This window comes from Meles meles, chromosome 1 (genome assembly GCF_922984935.1).
Source record: "Meles meles chromosome 1, mMelMel3.1 paternal haplotype, whole genome shotgun sequence".
In the NCBI taxonomy this organism is placed as follows: Eukaryota; Metazoa; Chordata; class Mammalia; order Carnivora; family Mustelidae; genus Meles; species Meles meles.
Genome location: NC_060066.1, coordinates 163,020,839 through 163,044,455, shown reverse-complemented (window position 1 = coordinate 163,044,455; position 23,617 = coordinate 163,020,839). Strand labels below are relative to the sequence as shown.

Below are 23,617 nucleotides of genomic sequence, written 5' to 3'. Positions count from 1 at the left end.
TAGGCCTGCACCTGTGGTTTCTCAGAGTCAGACCTGACAGTTAATCCTGGGAGCACCTGTACTACAGCTTACTAGGCTTCTCAGGTTGTGTAATTTCTCAGAGCCTAATCTCAGTACCTGTAAAATAGGGCTATTTCAGCCTTTTTTGTGGGGTCCTTGTAAGGGTGAAATGAATCGGTGTGCGTGAAGCATGTGGCTTCAACCTGGCCCAGTGGGAAGCCCAGTGAAGATCAGTTCCCCCAAGGCTGCCCCATTTGCATGTACACTTATGCTATACCCAGACAGGCTTTCTCGAGGAGTTCGGTGGGGACTAACATCAGATAACAAAAAGCTGTATCAGTCACCCTTTTCCATCATGTATAATGGTTCTGTGTAAGCTGGCTGTAATCTCCTTGCCTCCTTTTCGAGAAGGGCACCAAACCTTGATAATGCATCCACTGACCCACACTTAGACAGTTCTTTGGGTTTTGTAGAGGACACATTGTTCATGATGGAAGGCCACCCGCTTTCAGCCTCTCATGCTGTCCGTCCTTCACCAAGATTCTTTTTTTGTGGTTGTCAGTGCTCCTCTTTGAAATCTCAGAGCTTGTGAACTCTGATCATATTATCTGGGATCTAAAAGGCACAGAGGGATACCAGGCATTACTAATGATTCATCATCTCTCTCAGCCATTGCCTTCTCACAGGGCTGTGACCCTGGGTTTGTTAGCACTAACGTGCTTTTCTCAAAGGGCCTTGACAAAGGGCTGGTCTGCAAGGTCTGTAGAATGGTTCTTTGGGGGAAGATGGAGAGTATGATTGCAGCGTGCTTCTTTGAGCTCTTGCTCTTTCCTGTCTTGGGTGCTCTGGGCACCATTCCTGGAATACGTGTGCGTGTGGCTGACAAACATGAGAATCAGAGTCCGAGCAGCTGCTGACCCTGAAGATTGTGTGTGAGTGCCATCAGGCAGCAAGAAGAGGCTAATTTAGGAAAGTGCATGGTTTTTTTAATTGAAATGTATTTGACATATAACATTATGTAAATTTAACATTATATAATGCATTGAATCGATACATTTATATATTGTAGCATAATTGGCATTATAGCGATTGCACCTCTGTTCTGTCACATAATTATCATTTTTTTGTGTGGTTGAAATAATCATGATCTAGTCTCTTAGCCTGTTGGATGATTATAAGACATATTGTTGTCTGTGTTTACCATACTGAGCATTAGATCTCTAGGACTTATTTACTACTTATCGCAAGTTTGTACCCTGTAAACGGCATCTCTTCAATCCCCCTCCTTCTAGGCCCTGCTAATCCCATTTTGTTTCCTGTTTTTATGAGTATGGCTTTTTTTCTTATTGATTTATTTATTTTTAAAGGTTTATTTATTTGAGAGAGAGGGAGAGCAGGGGGGAGGGTCAGAGGGAGAGAGAGTCTTAAGCAGACTCTGTGTTGAGCATGGAACCTGACTCGGGGCTTGATCTCATGATCCTGAGATCACGACTTGAGCCAAAACCAAAAGTCAGATGTTTAACCAACTGCGACACCCAGGTGCCCCTGGCTTTTTAAGATTCTACATATGAGAAAAGAACATCTTAAGCCACTGCCAACATCACAAAGCCTTATGGGGGACCATAAGCACACCTAGGCTTTGGCCTTCCTTCCCTGTCAAAGTCTCAGAAGGCAGTTTTCCTTTACTTGTGTCTCCCCAGTTCCTCATTTTTCTGAGTTTTCCCCTTCCGAATGCCTGGTCTTAAAAGATATCCTCAGATCATACCAGAGCAGGTATCAGGCCAGGATGTGGCTTCTCTGTTCTCCAGCAGTGCTTTCTGGTTTGACCATTTTCCTTTGTGTCTTAAGCTTTGAACAAATGCATAGGAGGCAGCCTTTCTTCTGTGTGCCAAGAAGAGCATGGGCTTTCGAGGAAGACAGACCTGGGGAGGAGCCTCGGCTGTGTGACCATACTTGTGTGTTGGGTCCTCAGTTTGCTCCTGTGAAAGGGGGATAGTAGAGCTTATCTGGAAATGTAACTGTGAAGATTAAATGAGATAATGGTATAAGGCTTAGAGTACCAGTTCCCAGCAGTCAGAAGGTGATTAATAAGTGAGAGCTAAAGCCATTACCTTCAGAGCAACTGTAGTAAGTTTTAGAGTGAACTGGGGCACTCTAGATTTCTTGACAGATTCAATTTGGCTTGAGTCAGTGTCCTGTTTTGCACTGTTCAGATGTTGTGCTGGGTGCATGGTACAGATAAAAATTAAGCACCATCTCTGTTCTCACTGAGCTCTTCTTGCTCATTCTCAATTTGTCTTGCTGCAACTGCGACAAAAGCATTCCCCCCACCCCTCCCAGTAATTCTAAACGACGGTCCGCGCCTTTGCAGGAGTGGTTGCTTTGACCTTCAAACCTCTGGGGACTTGCAGGTCACTCCCTTCCTAGTCTCACCTCCCACCCTCTTAACACACCCTCTCCGTCCTCCCAATGCCCTGAGAAACAGTATGTGCTGTTTCTCCACACCACAGCACACACATCCAGCACATTAGTCACCATCTCAGAGTCCACTCTTTCTCTTCTACAGAGGAGACTAATTCCCATCTCTCTGTATTGGGTGAGGATTCATGCCTGTCAGTCTTTGTCCCAAGAGCAGATGGACTCACGCAGACCAGACTGCAGGAAATAGAAGAGACATGCAAGAATCTGCGTCTGCCAAATGCCAAGCAGAGACAGACGCCACCCTGAATGCAGGAAGGCCCTGGGTGTACAGTGACTTGTCTGTGCTGTTTGTGGTGCCATTTCTGCCACCTGCAGAAGAGAAGCAACATGGCTCTTTCCTGTCCTCTTTCCCCCTCCAGGCTCCTTATTGTAGTGAATGATGGCAGAGATAGCATGATGATAACGGCACTTCTTACTGAGCATTTCTTATGTACTTATGTTTGTGTGTGTGTGTGTGTGTATTGCAGTTAAAATTCTTATCTCAAAATTGAGGTCCAGGGACGTTACATGGGACCCCTGAGCATATAGAAGACAGGGAAGGTGGTAGAAAGTACGACGGCGGCTCCACCAAAGCTGACTTCAGACTTCTGATGGTTGGGTAACTAGCATGCCAGGGACATAATCAATTATCTCTCTGTCTCCTAAGCAACAACCAATGTTTGGCTTAGTTGTCACTGGTGTATTTCAGTTATCTTCCTGTGGGTGAAGAAACAGTTCTCAGAAAATGTAATCCAGCTGCCAGTGTTATGCTCAGAATTCAATTAAGTCCATAATTTCCAATTAATGGACCTTCATGCCAAGATTGAGGTCATATCATTAATCTTGCTTTTATTTTAGGATTTCCACTGCCACGATTTACAGCAAAGCTCAGCCAGTCTTGTTGGGATTACTGGAGCATAATTAAGCCAGACAGACAGCCGGGACAGCTTTTTAATGGTTACTGTGGGAGCCAAGGAGGGACCCCCTTCCTTTGCTTGGTAAGCCTGCCTTAGGCAGCATGGGGCCACATGTAAGGATTTCCAACTGAGGACCATTTCCTGGATGTCTGATCTCTATTTAGTTCAAATTCCCATATGATAAAATCTCCAGACAAGGAAAAGATTTCCCTGTCCCGGTTGGTGATCGGTTGTGAGCAGTGTTACAGTTAATTCAGTGCTACCTCATACACCTCTGCCTAAAGTTACGATTCGCTAAGTCCTAAGTGTCCTGGACAGTAGGCTTTTGCAGATGGTGGATTTAATCTCCATGATGATTCTATGAGGAAGGTATCCGAGACTTTTCCTTTGCCTAAAGTTTATACAAGTAACAAGTAGCCTTTCCACTGAGTTGGTGGAAGAACTTGGCAATTCTAGGTGCAGACCATTCCTAAGTGCCTATTTCTCTCTCAAGGTCATTTGCCCAATAGGATCTTCTCCACTTTCCCCTAGGAGAGTGGAAGATAGGCATGCCTGGGCAGATGCTACCTATGATGGCCTTCCAGGTGGCAGATGCCTTTCTATCATTATCTCATTTAAAATAACCTCGTAAGATGTATTGAAGGAATACATTTACAGCTGAGGAAACTGAGCCTAAGAGAGATTCATTAACCTGCCCATTGTTGCCCAGGAAATAAGGAAGGTCAGTGTCATGAATCCAGATCTGCTTATTTGCAAAGCTTAGGTTCTTTCCATCACATCATTTGTACCAAATGCTTCTTCCCTTTTCCTGGTTCTCCAGGAGTGCTTATTGTTGAGTTGACATCCTCTGGGATAAGTAGCACATAGAGGGCCATTTATTTATTTATTTATTTAAAGCAGGGGATCCACAGAGAGGTTAGAAACCTACCTATTATCCACCAGTTAAGGGTGTGCCTGGGGAGTTGGCCCATGTCTGCCGTGTGCGAAGCCCAGACCCATGTTGTCTCTTAAGCCTGACCAAGTCCTGAAGCCAACCCCTGTCACAGGCTTTGGCTGAATTGGCACAGTGTTGGGTTTTCCCACATGCGAGGGTAGTGGTCAGACCTTTGTGAGAATGTCTTTCCAAGCCAACTCGATGCCAGGAGCTTTGTCCTTGAGACCAAACAGAGGAGTTGCAGATTTTCTTTGCACTTAGGTGGCAGATGTTCTTCCCAGTGCTTGCTGTGGTTTGGTCTTTTTTTTTTTTTTTTTGCTTTGTTTTGATTTGGTTTTTTGTTTGTCCCAGGTTCACCTTCAGAATATATCTGTATTCTGTGCTGAGTTAGCATTTAGCTGTGTCCTCACTCAGAGGTCACTTAGCATCGTTGAGCATCTTTATGCTTGGCACGACCTAACTCCGGAGGGTCCCCCTAACACATTTATTTGAGAATTAGGTGCCGAAGGTACCACTTTGAAATTTTCCTCTGGTGCCCCTCAGTTGAAATGCTGGCTTTTGAAATACGTCCTAAAGGACGTATGGTCCCTGGGGAATTCCAGGCAATATTAATCTGCTGTGGGAACAGCTTCTTGGCAATCTGCTGATAACCATTTTTTTATCATTTGTTATGTAAGTGTGAGGACCAGTTTCCACAAGCAGTTGTACAGAGAGCAAGTAAAAGTTCTTGCTCTTTAGCTTGACCTTCTGGTCAAGCTGGGATCTGAGGACCCCCCACATTCCCAATCTCATCTCCCTCCCCCTTTATACACCTGCCACATGCTGCCAGTTTCTCTGCAGGATCTCCTTATTCCCGAACTTGCCTCAGACACATTACTCACCATCTCACAGTGCCCCTTGTTTCCTCATCTGTTTAGTGGACCCTGGAATGCCTATGCCTTGGTGCTCTTAGCAAGGTCCCCAGGACTATCAGAACTGGTGCCCAGTTATGATTCTTTTCCTTTTTTAAAAAAAATTATTTATTTATTTGAGAGAGAGAGAGAGCATGAATGGGGAGGGGGGCGTGAGGGAGAGGAAGAGAGAACCCTCAAGCAGACCTTCCCACTGAGTGCAGAGCCTGATGCAAGCCTGGATTCCAGGATCCTGAGATCATGACCTGAGCCAAAATTCACAGTCAGCCGCTTAGCTGACTGAGCCACCCAGGTGCCTGGTCCTTTTCCTATTTATCTATGTCCCTTCAACCCATTTGCACCCAAACTGCAAATCAAATACCACCTCTTCCTTAAAGCCTTCCTCTTCCTTCCAGTAACCTATAGCCCTTTCTTCGTATTGGACACAAGCACTTCTGAACTCCTGTCCACTTTATACGTACATACGTAAATAGTATTTGTAAGTCTGAACAAGAAAAAAGTGGCTAACAATTATGGTGCAGCTCTATGAGAGATACTAGAGAAGAACACATTAATGACTTGGAAGACTATTTTTCAGTGTTAAGTGGGAAAAATGGCATGTCCCAAACTGCATATAGCGTGATCATACTTCTGTGTACATGTACACGGAACACGCAGTATGTACGGTTGCATGTACATAAAAATGCAGAACTAAAAAGGCAAGGATACACGGTTCTCCAGAATGTTAACAGCGGCTACTCTTGTTTATTTGCTTATTTTTAAAGATTATATATATATATATATATATATATATAATCTTTAAAAATAAATATACATAAACATACATACATATATATATATTTATTTATTTGACAGATAGAGAGGGAGAGAGAATGTGACTGTGAGCAGCGGGGAGTGGAGGGAGAGGGACAAGCAGACTCCAAGCTGAGCATGGAGCCAAATGTGGGGCTCCATCCCAGGACCCTGAGATCATGACCTGAAACCAAGAGTCAAATGCTTAACCGACTGAGCCACGTAGGCATTCTATTTCTTGTTTGTTTTCTTATTTTCTTCTTTATTTTAATTCTATTTTCTTTGGTTTTAGTGGACTTCAGGTGCAGAGAAGTGAGTTAATCATACCACTTTGTGGTCTTTAAACAGCATAGACCCCCTCTCTGGTTTGAGTCTGGATTTCTTTTTTTTCTCTCCTTTTTTTCCTAGTCCCATCCTCATTTCTCAGTCATTGATCTCTTTCTAATGCTCTGGATCTTTATGTACCCAAATTTTCCATATTGAATATGACTGATCTCTGTATTACATACATCTTATATTATTATGTTATTATATATATATTTTATATGTTATATGAGATACAATATAACAAAAAGTCATATATATAACATGTATGATACATATATGTTATGTTTCATATATATGAATTTTGTCTTATTTTTTCCCAAACAGTCTGGACTCTGTTCAAGTGTATGGCAATAACGATGTAAGCTTTGGAGTTAAAGGTGCGTGTGTGTGTACGCGTACACATCTGCACACGTATATGTCAATACTTATCCAGTGTTTACATTTTAAATATGTGAAGTTTATTGTGTTTAAATTTTATAAATAATAAAGCTGTGGCTCTTTTTTTTAAGTTAATCATAGCAGTGTTTGGAGGAAATCATTTTATCTTTCTGGTGCATCTATTTGAGGCATGGGAATACGTCACTAATAATCCCATTGAGTATTGAAGTGTTATGAGTTTGAGTTCTTTCCTCTCGTGGCCCCAAGCAGGACTTCCACCTCTGTGACTGTGTGTATCTGACTGTGCCTGCTGAAATGCAAAAGCATGGGTCTTGTCATCAGGTCGACATTTGTGTGTCCTAGCTAAGTTATCGGGTGTGAACGAATCTGCCTCTTGGAGGCAGTTTCCTTATCTGACAAATAAGAGCTAAAATATCTCCCCTTACTGTGTGGGATAGTATGTGTTTGGAGTGTAGGGCTCACCATGTAGGAAGGCTCCCTTGGCTCTGTGTGGCATCTGTGTGTGTTTGTGTAGTATGTAGCGTACACACATCGGCCCTGATTTTGTAAACAGCACACAATATCCCTCCACGGTGGTTGCTGCTCCTCTTGGGAGCAGTGATTGGATTTTTCTCAAGAAGTCTGCTTGCAGTAGCGGCTCCAGAGTCTCTGCCTAGGAAGAGCTAAGAGGAGACAGTCTCATGGGAAGGAAAGAAGGGGTTGAGAAGCTCCTCTTAGGGCTGCGTTTGAACAACAAACACTGTGCTTTTATGAGATTCTGTGTATATCTGGCATTTATTTGGGAGGACTGTTAGAATTCTCTTGGCCGCCCTTTGAGGCTTCTTTGGTCTTCCCTCTCCAATATAAAGAACTGAAATGTTGTAAAGAAGACTTTTGCTTGATTTTTTTTCTTTGTGGTATTTTTAAGCAGGTCCTTTGCTATCTCTGTCCTCCATCACAGACAGGGTCATATAACAGTAAGGATATTTTCTCTGTTTCAGGCAAGAAAGCTAGTCATTAAGAGAAATGTCATAGTCCATTTAATGCAATTTAAGCCCTGACCTTTTGGTTAGAGAAGGGAGAAAAAAATTGATAACCCCTTACTTCCTGGAGTTGAGAGGCCATGTGGTGGACAGAACCCTTCCTGTTTGTTCGGAGTTCTCTTGGGTGTTGATCTGATCTTCTTGCTCAGTAGATTTGATTATCGCTATTTCATAATGGTGAAGCTCTTTATTTGGCTCAAGTATTGGAGAATAAAGATCTTTTACACTAAAAAAAAAGATCTTTCACGTAGATCTGTTTTTCTGGCACACCATAATTACTCGAAATACTTGTTGAATCAAATTAAGCCATATCCATGTTTCCATTGTTTGATATGAGAGTTTACAGAATAGAATTTGGACTGAAAACTGTAGCCTAATTCCAGTGACCCATGAGGGAACAAAATATGTTACATCCATTCGGCTGGAATTTCCCTAACACCAACCCCGTGCCTTGCTTTTATTCTACACAGAGTCAGCTTTGATCTCACTGTAGTCTTCACTTGGATTGCATTTCTCATTCTTTCTCCTCTCATCATTCTTTTCTTTATATCTTGGATTTTTTCCAGGAAAGAGTAGCCAGTGCTGGTTACGCCTTTAGCTCCTCTTATCTATCTGAAGATAAAAATTTTCCTTAGCCTTTTTGTAAAGTATTAGTCTTCCATATAATAAAGCTTTTGTTGAATTTCATGAAATCTCCATCTCTCAAGCAAGCATGCTTAGTGGGCGCTAGAAGATAACAGTGCTGCAATGAGAAATTCAGAGAGGTATGGGGAGACAGTAGAAGCATCTGGTTCATTTGCTGCCTACATTTAGGCAAAGACCAAGTCTCTGCCAAGTTGATCTGCTTGCTCTCCCTCGCCATCCCTTCCTTCTTCCCCCCGTTTCCTGTATTCTACAACAGCCCAGTTTCACATACATTTATTAAGTGCTTACAGTGTAAAGATATTTTGGTAAGATTTTAGGGGGTTATGAAGAAGTTAAAAGTTGTCCCTGTTAAAAGTGCCCCAGACTCACTAGGATTGAGTGTGGTGAGTCAGACCACTTAGAATATTTTTTATATAAGTCAGACTGCTCCAAATCCTAGGATGGGAGTGCAAAGTGAGGTGGGAGAATGGGGCCGTGAGAGACAAAGTTCTTATAAAAGAAGGTAGGGTGAGAGGTGGATAAGGGCAGAGGCTTTGGATCCAGTCATCCTGGGGTCCCATCTCATTCTGCTATGACTGTTACTAAACTTCTTCAAAGCTTCCATTTCCTTAGTGGGACTCCCACCTGCTACTGTGCTTGACATGAGAGTCTCACTCGGTAGTTTATGGAAACTGCTCAGTAGAGTGCCTAGTTTATGTGTTTCATAAATAGCCTTAGAAAATTCCAGTATAGTTAACATCCAGTGTTATATTCATTTCAGGTGTCCGTTATTAGTGATTTAGTAATTCTGTACATTACTCGGTGCCCATCATGGTAAATGTACTCTGAATTTCCTTCATCTATTTTGCTCATCCCCCCGCTTACCTCCCCTCTGGTAACCATCAGCTTGCTCTCTATAGTTAAGAGTCTGTTTTTCCGTTTGTCTCTTCTGTTCTTTTTCATTTGTTTTATTTTTTAAGGTCCACACATGAGTGACGTCATATGGTATTTGTCTTTATCTGACATGTTTGCTTTAGCATTATACTCTCTAGATCCATGCATGTCATTGCAAGTGACAAGATCTAATTCTTTTTTATGGCTGAGTAAGATTCCATTGTGTGTATACACCACATCGTCTTTATCCATTTATCTACCGATGGACACTTGGGCTGCTTCCATATTTTGACTGTTCTAAATAACGCTTCAATAAACATAGGGGTACATATGTATTTTTGAATTAGTGTTTCCATATTCTTTGGGCAAATGTTAGTGGAATTACTGAATCATATAGTATTTCTGTTTTTAATTTTTTGAGGAACCTCCATACTATTTTCCATAGTTGGCTGCACCAGTTCGAATTCCCACTAACAATGCATGAGGGTTCCTTTTTCTAATAGATGGCCTTTCAAAAATAACGATAGTGGGGTGCCTGGGTGGCTCAGTCTGTTAAGCATCTGCCTTCAGTTTGGGTTATGATCCTGGGGTCCTGGAATAGAGCCCCGCTTTGGGCTCCCTGCTCAGTGGAGAGCCTGCTTCTACCTCCGTCTGCCCTTGCCCCCAGGTTTGTACATTCTCTCTTGTTCTCCCCCGCAAATAAATAAATCTTAAAACAAAATAATAATAAGAATGATAAATGAATGTCAAAGAGTTTTAGAACTGGGAGCGGGGCGGCTTAGGGAATCATCTAGTTCATTCCCTAGGATTTATATTCTCAGAGACCATAAGTCTGTGATTCACCCATAGCCACATGGCTCAAGAAGTTGCTGGGGCTGCTTGTCACATTAAAATCCTGAAGAATGGGTACAGAAATACTGAACATAGTGACTTTATGGTATGTGGAGGTATAACAAAATACTTAATATCTGGTATGATAATATAAATTAATATATAAGCATATATATCAAATGTAACGTATAGCCCCCTTTTATTCTCTAAACAAATATACCACGCACATGTAACTGCTTAGCAGATGATAATATTTATAGCATAAATTATTCTAATTTTTACTTTTCTGTTGATTTTAGACAATCTCTAGAGTGTTCTTGTCACTAGCTAAATTGTCACCATTTCTGAGCCATCGTTTGATGTGGGGAATGGCACCAAACCTTCCAGCAACTTCCCAATCAAACTGATTGTAACGCACTCTAGTACCTTGTTCCATCCAATGGAGGACTGAACGTGCTGCTGATACGTCGGGGCTGATAGCAGTGCCTCCTGCATGGTTTGGGTCCTCAAAGCCTGAACCATTGGCACCACCTGCTCTGTGGCCAGTGTTGAGCTCCTCTGGAACTGGGGGCTGCACACACCCCGGCCTCCATCCCTGTGGTCTGTTTAGCGGTGAACAGATCTGTCCATGTCTAGGAAGGCTCTGATGCAAGGGTCTGTACTTTCCCAAGTGACTGGTAGTGTTAATAGCTCACACTATGTGCCAAAGAGCACAGAAGTATTACAGTTTTTCAAAAACCAGCACCACTGAATCCATGTAAACCTGGTTATTAGCCATGCAAGTAACACATAATGGTTTCCCATACAAGGCACCAGATCACTTCAGGATGAGAAGAGGAAACCCCAGAATTAGGAAGAAGTTCACCTCTGTTCAACATTCAGGATTCTGAACTACTGAAAGGGAGGAGTTTATAGGTGCTAGAGCTGAAGCCCCCAAAAGAGGTTCTGTCCTTGTCCCATCTGGCTTCATCAGCCCTGAATCGGAGCAGCAGGACCTGTTTTTTCTGAGGCTGCATAACTTTGCTGGAGACAGCCTTTCTCCTAGCTTCATTCTTTCCATTCCCCAGAGCCCCCTGGTAGCTGTCACTTATTAAGTGCATGCAGCGTACCAGGTGTTATGCTAAGGGCTTATAGAGCATTCTTCATGATCCTCACCATAATCCCATGTGATATACTATTAAGGCTTCCATTTTACAGGTAAGGAAGTCACGACTTTGATTAGTTACTTAACTTCTGCCTGCTTGTCCAGCTGTAGCAGAAGCTGAATCCAAACCAGTTCTAGTTGCTTAAAGCCTGTATGTGACTGCAGTGGCTATGTCCTGTTCCTAGCCTCTTGTTGACGTAGGAATGTTTATATTTGTTTGTTTTGTTTTTAATGTTATTTATTTCTTCTGTGAAATTGTTATTTCTGCTTGGATTCTTGGGTATATTGTGGCAGGTAATCTGGTGACTCATTTATATGAGAGCTGAATTTCTAAGAAAAGAAACATTTCTGATTGTTTTAGAAAATCACAGTACTTAAAAATCACATTGAAGATGGGATGCCTCGGTGGCTTTGCTGGTTAAGCAACTGCCTTTGGCTCAGGTCATGATCCCAAGGCCCTGGGATCGAGTCCTGCTTTGGGCTCCTTATTCAGTGGAAAGCCTGCTTCTTCCTCTGCTTGTGTGTGCGCACGCTCTCTCTCTTTCTCTCTCTCTCTCTCTGACAAATAAATAAATTAAATATTTTTAAAAGTCACATTGGGGGTGCCTGGCTGACTCAGTTGATAGAGCACATGGCTCTTGATCTCAGAGTAATGAGTTTGAGCCCCATGGTGGGTGTAGAGATTACTTAAATAAATAAACTTAAAAAAAAAAAAATCACATTGGGAGCCTGGGTGGTTCAGTTAGTTACGCATCTGCCTTCAGCTCAGGTAATGATCTCAGGGTCTTGGGATCAAGCCCTGTATCAGGCTCCCTGCTCAGCTAGGAGTCGGCTTCCCCTTCTCTTTTTGCCCTTCCCCACCCCGATGTGTGCATGCTTGCTCTCTCTCTTTCAAATAAATAAAATAAAAAAAAAAAAAATCATGGTGACTTGCTTGGTCTCACTTGATCCTTTTGACACCATGTAGGAAAGTTTTTATTCTCAATTTGTTCCCATTTACAGAGGGAGAAGAGGTCTGGGAAGAGTACAATATCATACTGAAGGCCATAGACATTTTAGGTAGAAAAATGGCGTCTCCAGTCAAGACCTCTCTCCCCAGTGTCCTTCTTTTTTCTAAGCTGCCCTGAACTAGGGTGTATGAGGAATAAGGTATAAGCAGCCTTTGATTCTAGAAGCCAAGGCAGTGGGCTTTTTCCTGGTGGATATAGTTATTATCCCCATGTGATCCATTTCTCTAATTGCGGGAAGCCAAGAGCTGAAAAGTCTGCTATAAACAAGGAGGATGAAACTTCCTGTGGTGATGACACTGGTTCTCTGCTTCGTGCTGAGTGTTGTGGAGAAGGGATAGCATTTTCCTCCATTTTTGAAAATACAGCAGCTAAGAGCCTAGATTGTGGAGCAGCCTGTCTGGGTACAAATTCTGGCTCACTAACTTTGGGACCTGGGGTAGGTCACTGATGTGTCTTTGCTTCAATTTCCTCCTATGGAAAATGGGTATCTCCTTCACAGGGTGGTGGTGAAGATTAAATACTACATATAAAGAATTTAGATTCGTGCCTGGTACCTAGTTGGCATTCCATAAGTCTGACTTGTTATTTTTATTTTATATTTATTAAATTGTCTGAATTCTTTCTCTAAACTCAAATAATTTTCTTTTGCAAAAATGGGATTGTAATGTGTGTGTGTGTGTTTTGTATCCTGCTTATTTTCCACTTAGTTCTTTGTGCTGAGCATCTGTACTCTCCTACAAATTTGTTTCAATAGCTTATTATGTAGATTGTTAGAGGTACTAAACCAGTTCTTGTACTGTGGAAAAATACATTTATTGTCTCTTGCCATTATATACAGTACCTCGGTGAACATGTGCTTTGCTAAATCTTTGCAAACCATCCTTTTCTTCTGATGACAGTACTTTATGGGGGAGAATCCTTTTTTAGGAGTCACCAAGCAAATTTATCTGCAGCCTAGGGTGTCACGGACACATAGATTATGTGAGCAGTAGGAGCATACATGGAGAATGACTACAGTGCCTCATGGTCAGGCCTTTGTCAACATTTTCCTTCCTCTTTCATAGTGCATCTCACAGCATTTTGCTTAGGGCTGACAAATCAATAAGATGTTAATGAGAAGTAGCCACACCTACTTTTCCTATCACATTAAGGCAGGTAAGACCAGCCTTAACATTAGTGCTAGTCTTCTTAAAAACAGACGCTAGTCCAGGCTTGATGACCGAGCCACACAGGCAAAACAGATTCTATTCCAAATAACCATCAAATCACCTCCAGTCTCTTTTGGAATGAAGCATGATACAAATACAGAGCAAATAGCTAACTCACAGTCCAGTGGGAAGCGGAGAATCTCTCCCAGGAGATACAAACGTTGTATCGCTCTGCCAGCTGAGAACTAGTCAGGCTCTACCTGTGGTGAGTTCCCATGACTTGAGAAGGATACGAGGCTGTGTCTTTTCTCCTAAGTTAGGATTCCCAGCAAAACCTTGTATATTACATGCTGAGAAATGACACCGGCACAGGGTTTTCTAGTGCTTGCCTTTGGTGCATTTAGATTTTAAAATGACAAGACAGGGGCTCCTGGGCGGCTCAGTTGGTTAAGCATCTGCCTTCAGCTCAGGTCATGATCCCAGGGTCCTGGGATCGAGTCCTACAATGGCTTCCCTGCTCAGCAGGGAGTCTGCTCCTCTCTCCCTCAAGTAAATAAATAAAATCTTTAAAAAAGAAAATAAAATTACAAGACATCATAGAACAAGAATCTACCCGGAGCCTTCGAGGCAGACGTGGCTCTTTCTTTCTCTTTGGATGGCGCTCTCGTGTTCCATCAACTCTGACTTCCCCACTCCCACCTTCTAAGACCTACAAATCCCCGAAGACCCTTTGCTAAACTTGGTGTGTGTTCTTATTACTAGAGCATTTAGAAATATGTCTGAGGTGGCAAAGTTTGGATTCCTAAGAATGCTTGTCTTTTCAACCAGCTAGTGCAGGAGTTAGAAAACTTCTATAAAGGGCCAAATACAAATCCTTTAGACTCTGTGGGTCATCAGGTCTGTCACAAGTACTCAACTCTGCTGCCTTAGCATGAAAACAGCCATAGACAACGTGTAGAGGAATGAGTGTGGTTGTATTCCAGTAAAATTTTACTTACAGGCCTTGAAATTTGACCTTCAAATCATATTCACCTTATTAAACATTTTCTTCTTTTGACTTTTTTCAATCATTTAAAAATGTAGAGGCCACCCTTGTTTCATAGACTGTACAAAAATAGGCAGCAGACTGGATTTGGCCCGTGGGCTTTTGGCCCGTGACATTTGTCAGCTCCAGACCTGCAACAGCCATTATTTTTCTCCTACGTATTACTTTCTGACGGGCCCGTTTCCCTCTGTGCTGTGTCATGGTTTTGAAGCCTCCCTGCCCTTTCTCTCAGCTGAGATTGACATAGCCTTTGGAAAATCTATGCTTCTGCCCGTGGTGTAGCTCATCAGGGAAACCAGAATACATTCTACCTAAAAGAACCATTAGGGCAAATTCAGATAACATCTCTCTTCTCCTTTTTGTGTCCTGGCTAGTTTGACATGTAATATGGGTGTATGAAGAGGACAGACAGACTCTGAGAAATGGTTCTGGTTTCTTCAAGGCTCCAAGGTTCTAATGAACAGTGCATGCTGCCTTAGAGATGGCGAGAGTCTGATTTTTAGATAATCATGGATATTTATAGCCTTTTAATAGGCTGGTACCATGGAGTTCTGTTCCAGCACAAAATCGAGAGTCACAGAGAGGCCTGAATAATCAATTTGATGTCATCTCTTAGAAGAGTGGTACATAACAAGGGTATTCAGGCTAGAGTGGAAACTTGGGATAGAAATGGGGGAAGTATAAACATTTGTACCACCCTGTCCCCAATATATTTAAAATGAAAACACAGTACAGATTTTTTAAAAAGATTTTATTTATTCATTTGACAGACAGAGATCACAAGAAGGCAGAGAGGCAGGCAGAGAGAGAGAGGAAGGGAAGCAGGCTCCCTGCTGAGCAGAGAGCCCAACACAGGGCTTGATCCCAGGACCCTGAGATCATGACCTGAGCTGAAGGCAGAGGCTTTAACCCACTGAGCCACCCAGGTGCCCCCACAGTACAGATTTTTATGTGAGGCTGTGTTTAAAGGGAAGCAATATGCCCTATGTCATAGGGAAACAGAACCTGAGAGGACATTCTCAGATCCATGGTTCTAGCCCTAATTTGTGGGGCTGCCCTTCAAACTGATTCCTGGCATTTTGTGAAACAGTGGGGCGACCGGGGTTTTCTTTCTACATCATGAGGTTGATTTGGTTGGTCTGACAGATGCGTTGATTTATGGGAGTGTTTATTGTGGGAACATCTGTTGCTGAGAGCAGCCAGATGAAAGGCATACAGGTGGGAGGTGGAGGAGAGCAAGGACTAGGAGAGGGATGGTTGTGCTTAAGGCAGGTAGAGACCATCCCAAGGACAATTGTTAGAACGGAGCTGATGTGGAGCTGTAGAATAGTGGGAAATGGTAAAAGTATCCTAGGCTTTGCATTGTATAGATCTGGACTTGAATCTCCAGCTCTGCCCCTGGTTAGCCCAGGTTTTAGGTGAGCTTTTCCCTTCTTTGAGCTCCATTTCTCATCTATAGCGTGGAAATTATAATAAATACCCTCCTTCTTTCCACCTGTGTGAAACTGCTAACATAGACATCCCAGTGGAGTTCCTGGTACATAGGGGAACCCAGTCAGTGGTAGACCTTATTCATGTTTGCCCACATGTCTGTTCATTTGTTTACTCACCAGCGTGATTGTGCTTTGCAGTTTGTAATAGAGCCGTCTTTTCAAGCAGATGCCCAATGGTGACTTAGGCCTAAAGCATCTTGGGATCAGGATGAAAGTACATGGTAGTCAACACGTATTTATAGGCATGTGTGTGAGCTTCCAGATGCCACATAGGAAGTTAGTGGGAACCTGAGGTGCGAACTAAAGAACAGCTGCCTGGCCAATAAACACAATACAAGACACACAACTCACTAATCGGGGAAAGCACAAAACAAGACCAAAGTGAGATACCGCTTCACACTCACCGGATTGGTAAAAGTTTTTAAGTCTGACAATACCAGATGTTGTATTGCACTGCCAGTAGGAGTGTAGACTGATAAGACTGCTTTGGGAAACAATTTGTCAATATCTGGAAACCTGAAAAGGTGCATATCTTTCTTACTGACAGTCTACTCTTAAGTGTAACCTAGAGAGAACTTCCCCTGTATAATCAAGGCAATGTGTTCGTAGCCACATTGTTCTAGTAAATGATCTTAGTGTCCATCAGTGGGGTAATGGACCATACTTTGAGTTAAAGTTACAGGTGGCGCCATAATAGATGAATTTTCAAACCGTGGTGAGTGAAAAAAATAAAATTGCAGACAGAAAAACATTTATATACAGCTTTAAAAAATGGAAAACAATATTAATGTATAGCTTATGGATATCTGGATATAATGTATTGCTTATGTAATAAATGTTAAATTACTTCAAATGATACATATGAAAATCAGAACAGTATTACGGAAAGAAAGAGGGACATTATTGGAAGGGTTGCCTAAGGCTCAAATCCCATTTACTCACTGGCTGTGTACCCTTAGACAAGTTCCTTGAGCTCTGTGCCTCAGTTTTTTGGATCTATGAAAGAAAATAATAATTGTATCTGCTTCATAGGTATGTTTTGAGGATTAAATGAGTAAATATAGGCAAAATGCTTAGAATAATACCCAGCAGATAGTAAGTGCTATAAAAGTGGTAGTAATTATAGTTTTTATTACACACATCTTTTATATTTTGTTGATTTTTAAAAATCTTGAATATTGCAATTTTTCATTTATAAGTATTTCAGTATTTACTCCAGTAGGTGAGGACTGTTGTTGAACGTAACTACAACATCATTATTACTTCTAAAAAAGTAACAGTAAATCCTTAATATCAAATACTCAGTAAGTGCTCAAATTCTGGTTTTCCCATAAATGTGATTAATTTTTTATAGTTTGCTTGGATTAAGTTCCAAACAAGATCTACACATTCTGCTTGGTTGACTTGTCTTTTAAGACATTTTAATCTAGATTCCTCCTCCAACTTTCCTTTTTCTTGCAATATTTTTAGCTTTATTGAGGTATAATTGATATGCAAAATTACACCCATTTAATGTATACATTCTGATGACTTCAAACATATGCAGATACTTATGATGCTGTTACCACAACCTCTAAAAATCCCCTTGTTCTCTATCTCCTTAACGTAGTTTAAAGTGCGTTTAAAATATTGCAGTTTTTTAAAAAAGAAGAGATGTCATCATATCATTGAAAAGCGAACAAAGATTGAGAATATCGACATAGGAATTTCAGGATGTGGCATTATAGTAGTTAGCTACCATCTATTGACCCCTAGATATATTAGGTACTATACTAATAGTTTTGTATGTACTCATTTAACCTTTCCCTGTGAAGAAGGCAATATTTTTATCCCGATTCTACAGTCAGGAAGAAAGAGGCTTATGAAGACTGTTACTTTCCAAGGTCACACTGTTAGAAGTAGCAAGGCTGGGCCAGAACCCAGGTGAAAATGGCTCATGCTCTTGACTGCTGGGCTGGATAGACTTACCTAGCCATTGTTCACGCTAGCCTCCTCCACACAGGTTCCTACTTTCTTCCTGTATCAACCTTTATAAGCGGAGTTGTGCTGTAGGAAGGAACATTCGCACAGTGGGAATTGGGGCACTTGTAATAATAAAGGGTTATTGGTCTCTCATGTTACATATTCATCAAAGGTCAGCTGGGAGTTCTGCTACATAGCTTCTTACTCCAGGACCCAGGAGTACAGCTCTGATCTCAAACCCTGCCAGTTGCTGGGGCAAAAAAAGAGAGGGACAGAGATATACAGAGGGAATGGGAACTACGGAGAGTTTCATACTCAGAGTTAAATGCTCTATCCTGAAAGTGACACACAATACCTCCACACACATATCATCACATACCATAGACTAGAGCAGTGGTTTTCAGCCAAAGGTAATTTCGCCCCTCCCCCCAGGGAATATGTGCCAACGTCTGGAGACAGTTTTTTGCCACAGCTGGCAGCAGGGGGGTGCTCCTGGTGCTATCTAGTGGCTAGGGGCCAGGACTGCCGCTAAATACCCTACAGTGCACAGAGCAGCGTCCCACCCCCCTGCTCCCCCAGCAAAAAAGAATTTGGCCTTAAATGTCAGTACGGCCAAGATTGAGCAACTTGGCTAGAGCTAACCGCAAGGGACCAGAAAGTCCAATTTTGTGAATCTGTAAGGAAGAAAAAACTGGAATACTTGACAAATAACACTAATAATCACTGTGCATCCTAAAAACTGTTACAAAGGCCCCGAGGATGGCAGTGAAGATGAGTTGGAGGGATAGGCATGGGATGAGCCTTCTAACACAGTCAGCTCCAACCAAGGACAGAGGAGGCCCCTGGACCCACTTCTAAGATGCCCTTCCTCTGATGAGGCACTGTCTGAAAGAAATATAATGCGGGCCGTGGGTACAATTAAATTTTTTCTAGTATTCACATTAAAAAGCAAAAAGGAGCAGGTGAAATTAATTTGATAGTATCATCTATTTAACTCGGTATATCTGAAATACTGCCATTTCAACATGTTATCAATGTAAAAAGTATTAACAAGATCTTTTACGTTCTTTTTTTGGTGCCATCTTTGAAATTTATTGTGTATTTCATACAACACATCTCAACTCGGCTAGCCATATTGCAAGGGCTCAGCAGGTGCCAGAGGCTAATGGCAACAATCCTGCGAGCTTTCTGTGCCTGGGATAGCGAGGAGCTTGGCTGGAGCCCTGAGTCAGCAAGTTCTGACAGTGGGCATCACTTGCAGGAGCGTCTGCCCCGCTGGGCATATGCTTGAGGGACAAAGAGAGACTGCGTAATCTGTAGCTCACCTCTACTTCCGTCCTGCCTTCTCAGGTGCCTCATCTCCAGACATGGAGCCCAGCTACGGGGGAGGTCTCTTTGACATGGTGAAAGGAGGTGCAGGGCGACTCTTCAGTAACCTGAAGGACAACCTGAAAGACACCCTCAAGGACACATCTTCCCGAGTCATACAGTCTGTTACCAGGTACACACATTCTTTTTTTTCAAGATTTTTTTAAAAATTTATTTGACAGAGAGAGGGAGATCACAATAGGCAGAGAGGCAGGCGGGGGTGGGGGGTGGGGGGAGCAGGCTCCCCGCTGAGCAGAGAGCCCAATGCAGGGCTGTATCCCAGGACTCTGGGATCATGACCTGAGCTGAAGGCAGAGGCTTTAACCCACGGAGCCACCCAGGTGCCCCTAGGTACGTGCATTCTTGCTAGCTGAGTTAATGGATCCCCATGCCCCTCAAGGACCTGGTTACTTGCCAGCTGCTTTTCTGGCTCAAGGACTGAATGTTGTGTGATGTAATTGCATGGAACCTGATCGTCCAAGCAATGTTATTGAAGCCATCACAAGCAACGAGCACAGGTGCAGACGGCTCAGCGCATTATGTTAAAATATCGTGGTTGCCATCCCTATCTTGGGAGTCCAGCATCCTGGGTCCTCATGCATTATCTGCCTTTGTTAATTAACCATGTGACCTAGGCAACTTAATTAGCCTCTCTGAGCTTGACTTTTTTTTTTTTTAAAGATTATTTATTTATTTATTTATTTGACAGACAGAGATCACAAGTAGGCAGAGAGGCAGGCAGAGAGAGAGGAGGAAGCAGGCTCCCTGCTGAGCAGAGAACCTGATGTGGGGCTCGATCCCAGAATCCTGGGATCATGACCTGAGCCGAAGGCAGGGGCTTTAACCCACTGAGCCACCCAGGCGCCCCTGAGCTTGACTTTTATACTTTAATAGGATTCGTGTCCCTGGTTGGTTTGAGAATTAAACGAGGTAATAATGCACATGTAACCCGAAAACAATACTTATGGATTATAATTGAAACAATTGTTTTTTGTATCTTAATAGCCCTTTGAACCTTGTTTAGTGGAGGAAATTTCCTACCCTTCTACTGTATGAAAATTCTTACAAGCAGGTCATATGAATTGTTTTTTATTTGTAGGTATTAGAAAATTCTAGGGTTGCTTTAAATTACAGTATGCATTTTTTTATTATTAACATATAATGTATTATTTGCCCCAGGGGTACAGGTCTGTGAATTATCAGTCTTACACAATTCACAGCACTCACTATAGCACATACCCTCCCAAATGTCCATCACCCAGACACCCTATCCTTCCCCTGCACCCCCCCCAGCACCCCTCAGTTTGTTTCCTGAAATTAAGAGTCTCTTATGGTTTGTCTCCCTCCCATTCCCATCCTGTTTCATATTTTCCCTTCCTACCCCTCATGACCACCCCCCTCACCCTACCTCTCAAATTCTTCATATCAGAGAGGTCATATGATAATTGTGTTTCTCTGATTGACTTATTTCAGTATGCAGTTTTTAATTATAAATTCACATGTCAAGTCCAAAGTATTAATCAACATTTTAACCTTTGTTCAGAGGTAAAAATTTAATCTCTTACCTGCAATCCCCAGCTAGGGCCTGGCGGGCAGAGAAAGGATGTTCCCTGTTTCTCCATCACTTCCTTCCTTACCCTGCAGCTGCCCACACTTACAGGAGGTAGTCATACATAGGCAAAGAGGCTGGAATAATCCATGTTAATGAATAAGCAGTGTTTTCTATTCTTAGATTGATTTTGCTCATGAAGTGTCATCTACAAAGGGTACTGGGTTCATCAGTTAGAGTGTAGATTTACGCTCCTGCCGGTGTGCGTTGCTGCTCTCACGATTGTTCTTTGTTAGACAGAAGGCCTTGAGGGAGGTCTAAATGCCTACTGGATGCAAGTGTCCAAGTCAGAATGCGCAAGTGAATGAGAAAGGGGAGTCCTGGCATATTTGGATGATTTTAATGAGCACCCTTTCCTTGCTTTTAGCTACACGAAGGGAGATTTAGACTTCACTTATGTTACCTCCAGAATTATTGGTAAGTTCCTCATGTTTAATAACCGCTTGGTAGCTCAGCTTACAAGTGGCTCCCCATGGCGGTAGCAAACCTGTTTAACCTCTCTCTCTCCCTCTCTGATCCCTGCCAGTGATGTCCTTTCCTCTGGACAATGTTGACATAGGATTCAGGAATCAGGTTGACGACATCCGAAGCTTTTTGGATTCCAGACATCTTGACCACTACACGGTGTACAATCTGTCACCCAAGTCTTATCGAACTGCCAAGTTTCATAGCAGGGTAAGGAATTTAAATGCTGGGATCACATGGTTTGAAGACATAGCAAGGTATTTTTCCCTTTAAGAGCTATCCTCAAAGCTTTGGTCCTCAGACCCCCAAAGTCGATTGACTATATACTCTGGGCACTTCTAGCCACAAAGTGTTTATTAGGCTGTTATGAAATATTTTGAAGGTTTTCCTTGGGTAAGGACATTTGCAGGAAGGTTTATCTGTCAATGAGATACCATATAATTTGGGGTCTCAAATCACTTATGGCTGGTTGTTCAGTTGTTAGGGCACAATGCTATGAGGCTCAGTTGGAGATGGAATTGCTATGTAGGGCGGTTGACAACCCTCATACTGTAGCACTAATGATGCCTTTAACCACTCCTTCTTCCTACTTGGGCACCATGATGAAGCAGCAGTGCTAGACAGGTAGACACCAGCGTTCATGGAAATAGCTCTCTGACATTCAGTAAAGGTGCTTCTTTCATGGTAGAGGAAAACACACAGGCAGTCCACCCTGTAGGTGTGGTAGTACTATTACTCATATTTGGAGATTTTACACTGTCTTCTGAGGTAGACGGGGACCTGGGACACAGAGAAGTGGTGACTTGCCCAAGACCATACCAGTAGGAGGTGGTCTTAGGCTTGTGTTCTTAACTATTACTCTGGGCTGATGATATTACTGGGGAAAGCTGGCTTATCCTTCAAAGGAGCTTTTTGAATGAGGCAGAGAAATATTCCTAATTTCTGGCTGGTGAAGCCACGAGTGCTGGCTCGGGTTTGAATCTGATGCAGAGTTTGATATTTCTGGCCATGGAATTCTTTTATTTTTTTTTTTTTTTAAGATTTATTTATTTATTTATTTGACAGAGATCACAAGTAGAGAGGCAGGCAGGGAGAGAGAGACGGAAGCAGATTCCCTGCTGAGCAGAGATCCCGATGCGGGGCTCCATCCCAGGACCCTGAGATCATGACCTGAGCCGAAGGCAGAGGCTTAACCCGCTGAGCCACCCAAGCATTCTGGCCATGGAATTCTTGAGTGACTCACTAAATGAAGTCTTTTTCTCTCTCAAGAACATCTTCAAATATTTTGATTTAGCCTTAGATATGATTGGTTTTGTAAGTATGTCTGAGTCTGTTAATAAATAGAAAGGATTTTCTATACAGTGGACACTTTAAGAGGGCAAATTGATTTCAGATAAACAAAACGTTAGTTGCTTGTCCATGTGGTGTATCCAGGACCTCAGCTTTGATGCTGGAACACATTTTGCCCCAAATTTCAGTTGCCATTGATAATCTCTAGATTTCAGTTTCCAGATCTGTAAAAAACACAAGTTTTGTCTCTATGTTCTCTAAGACCTCTACCTGCATTAATGTTCAATAAGATAGGGGAGGGTTTTGCTAAGGACTTTCTTTTCTCTGAGTGTTCCTGTAATAGGCAAGAGGAAACCCAGTGGATCTCAAATTTTGTGAGCAACAAAACCACCTGGAGTGCTAGTCAAACCCAGGCCCCGTATTTCTGATTTCATCAGGGCAGGAGAGTGGTGGGAGTCTGCACTGCTAACAGCTTTCTGGGTGCTGTTCCTGCTTGCCCTGGGGACCGCTCTTCAGAAGCACTGATAAAACCATTTTGAAGCAGTTAGGTCTAAATTGCCATTCTCTAATGGAGATTTTAAATGCAGCTTTTTAAAATTCCCTATAATTAACTGCCTTTCCAACTCTTCTTCCATCTATTACCTAATTCAGAGTAAGTGAATTAACATCAAACAAAAATGTGGGTAGATATTCTGTTTCTAACTCGGATGCAAATCTTTTGATTTTTTTCTTGTTTGGAGACCTCAGTGTCATCATTTTCATAACTGAAGGACTATCATAGAAATTTTATTTGATCTTGAAAGATCTGTAATAGTCTGGGAAAATTTCGCTCTGAAAGTAAATAAAGATATACCATTATAGAAGCATTCATACGGATGAGGTTGTCTCTTTTTGTTGGATTTGTAAAAGCAATCTCTATAAAGGTATTTTTCAAAAGGCATCTATTAGTGTAATTACATATTTTGTGACCAG

At 42.3% G+C, this 23,617-nt stretch overlaps 1 protein-coding gene across 3 annotated transcripts in view; it reads left to right on the top strand.

Moving 5' to 3' along the window:
* The window catches only part of DNAJC6 (DnaJ heat shock protein family (Hsp40) member C6), a 148,321-nt gene that overhangs the window by 77,949 nt on the left and 46,755 nt on the right, over positions 1 to 23,617 (top strand). For all 3 annotated transcript variants that reach the window (XM_046018747.1, XM_046018737.1, XM_046018758.1), the window contains 3 exons: positions 19,264 to 19,414; positions 21,258 to 21,307; positions 21,417 to 21,565. In XM_046018747.1, coding sequence (XP_045874703.1) covers positions 19,264 to 19,414; positions 21,258 to 21,307; positions 21,417 to 21,565 — 350 coding nt within the window. The remainder of the gene's footprint in view (positions 1 to 19,263; positions 19,415 to 21,257; positions 21,308 to 21,416; positions 21,566 to 23,617) is intronic.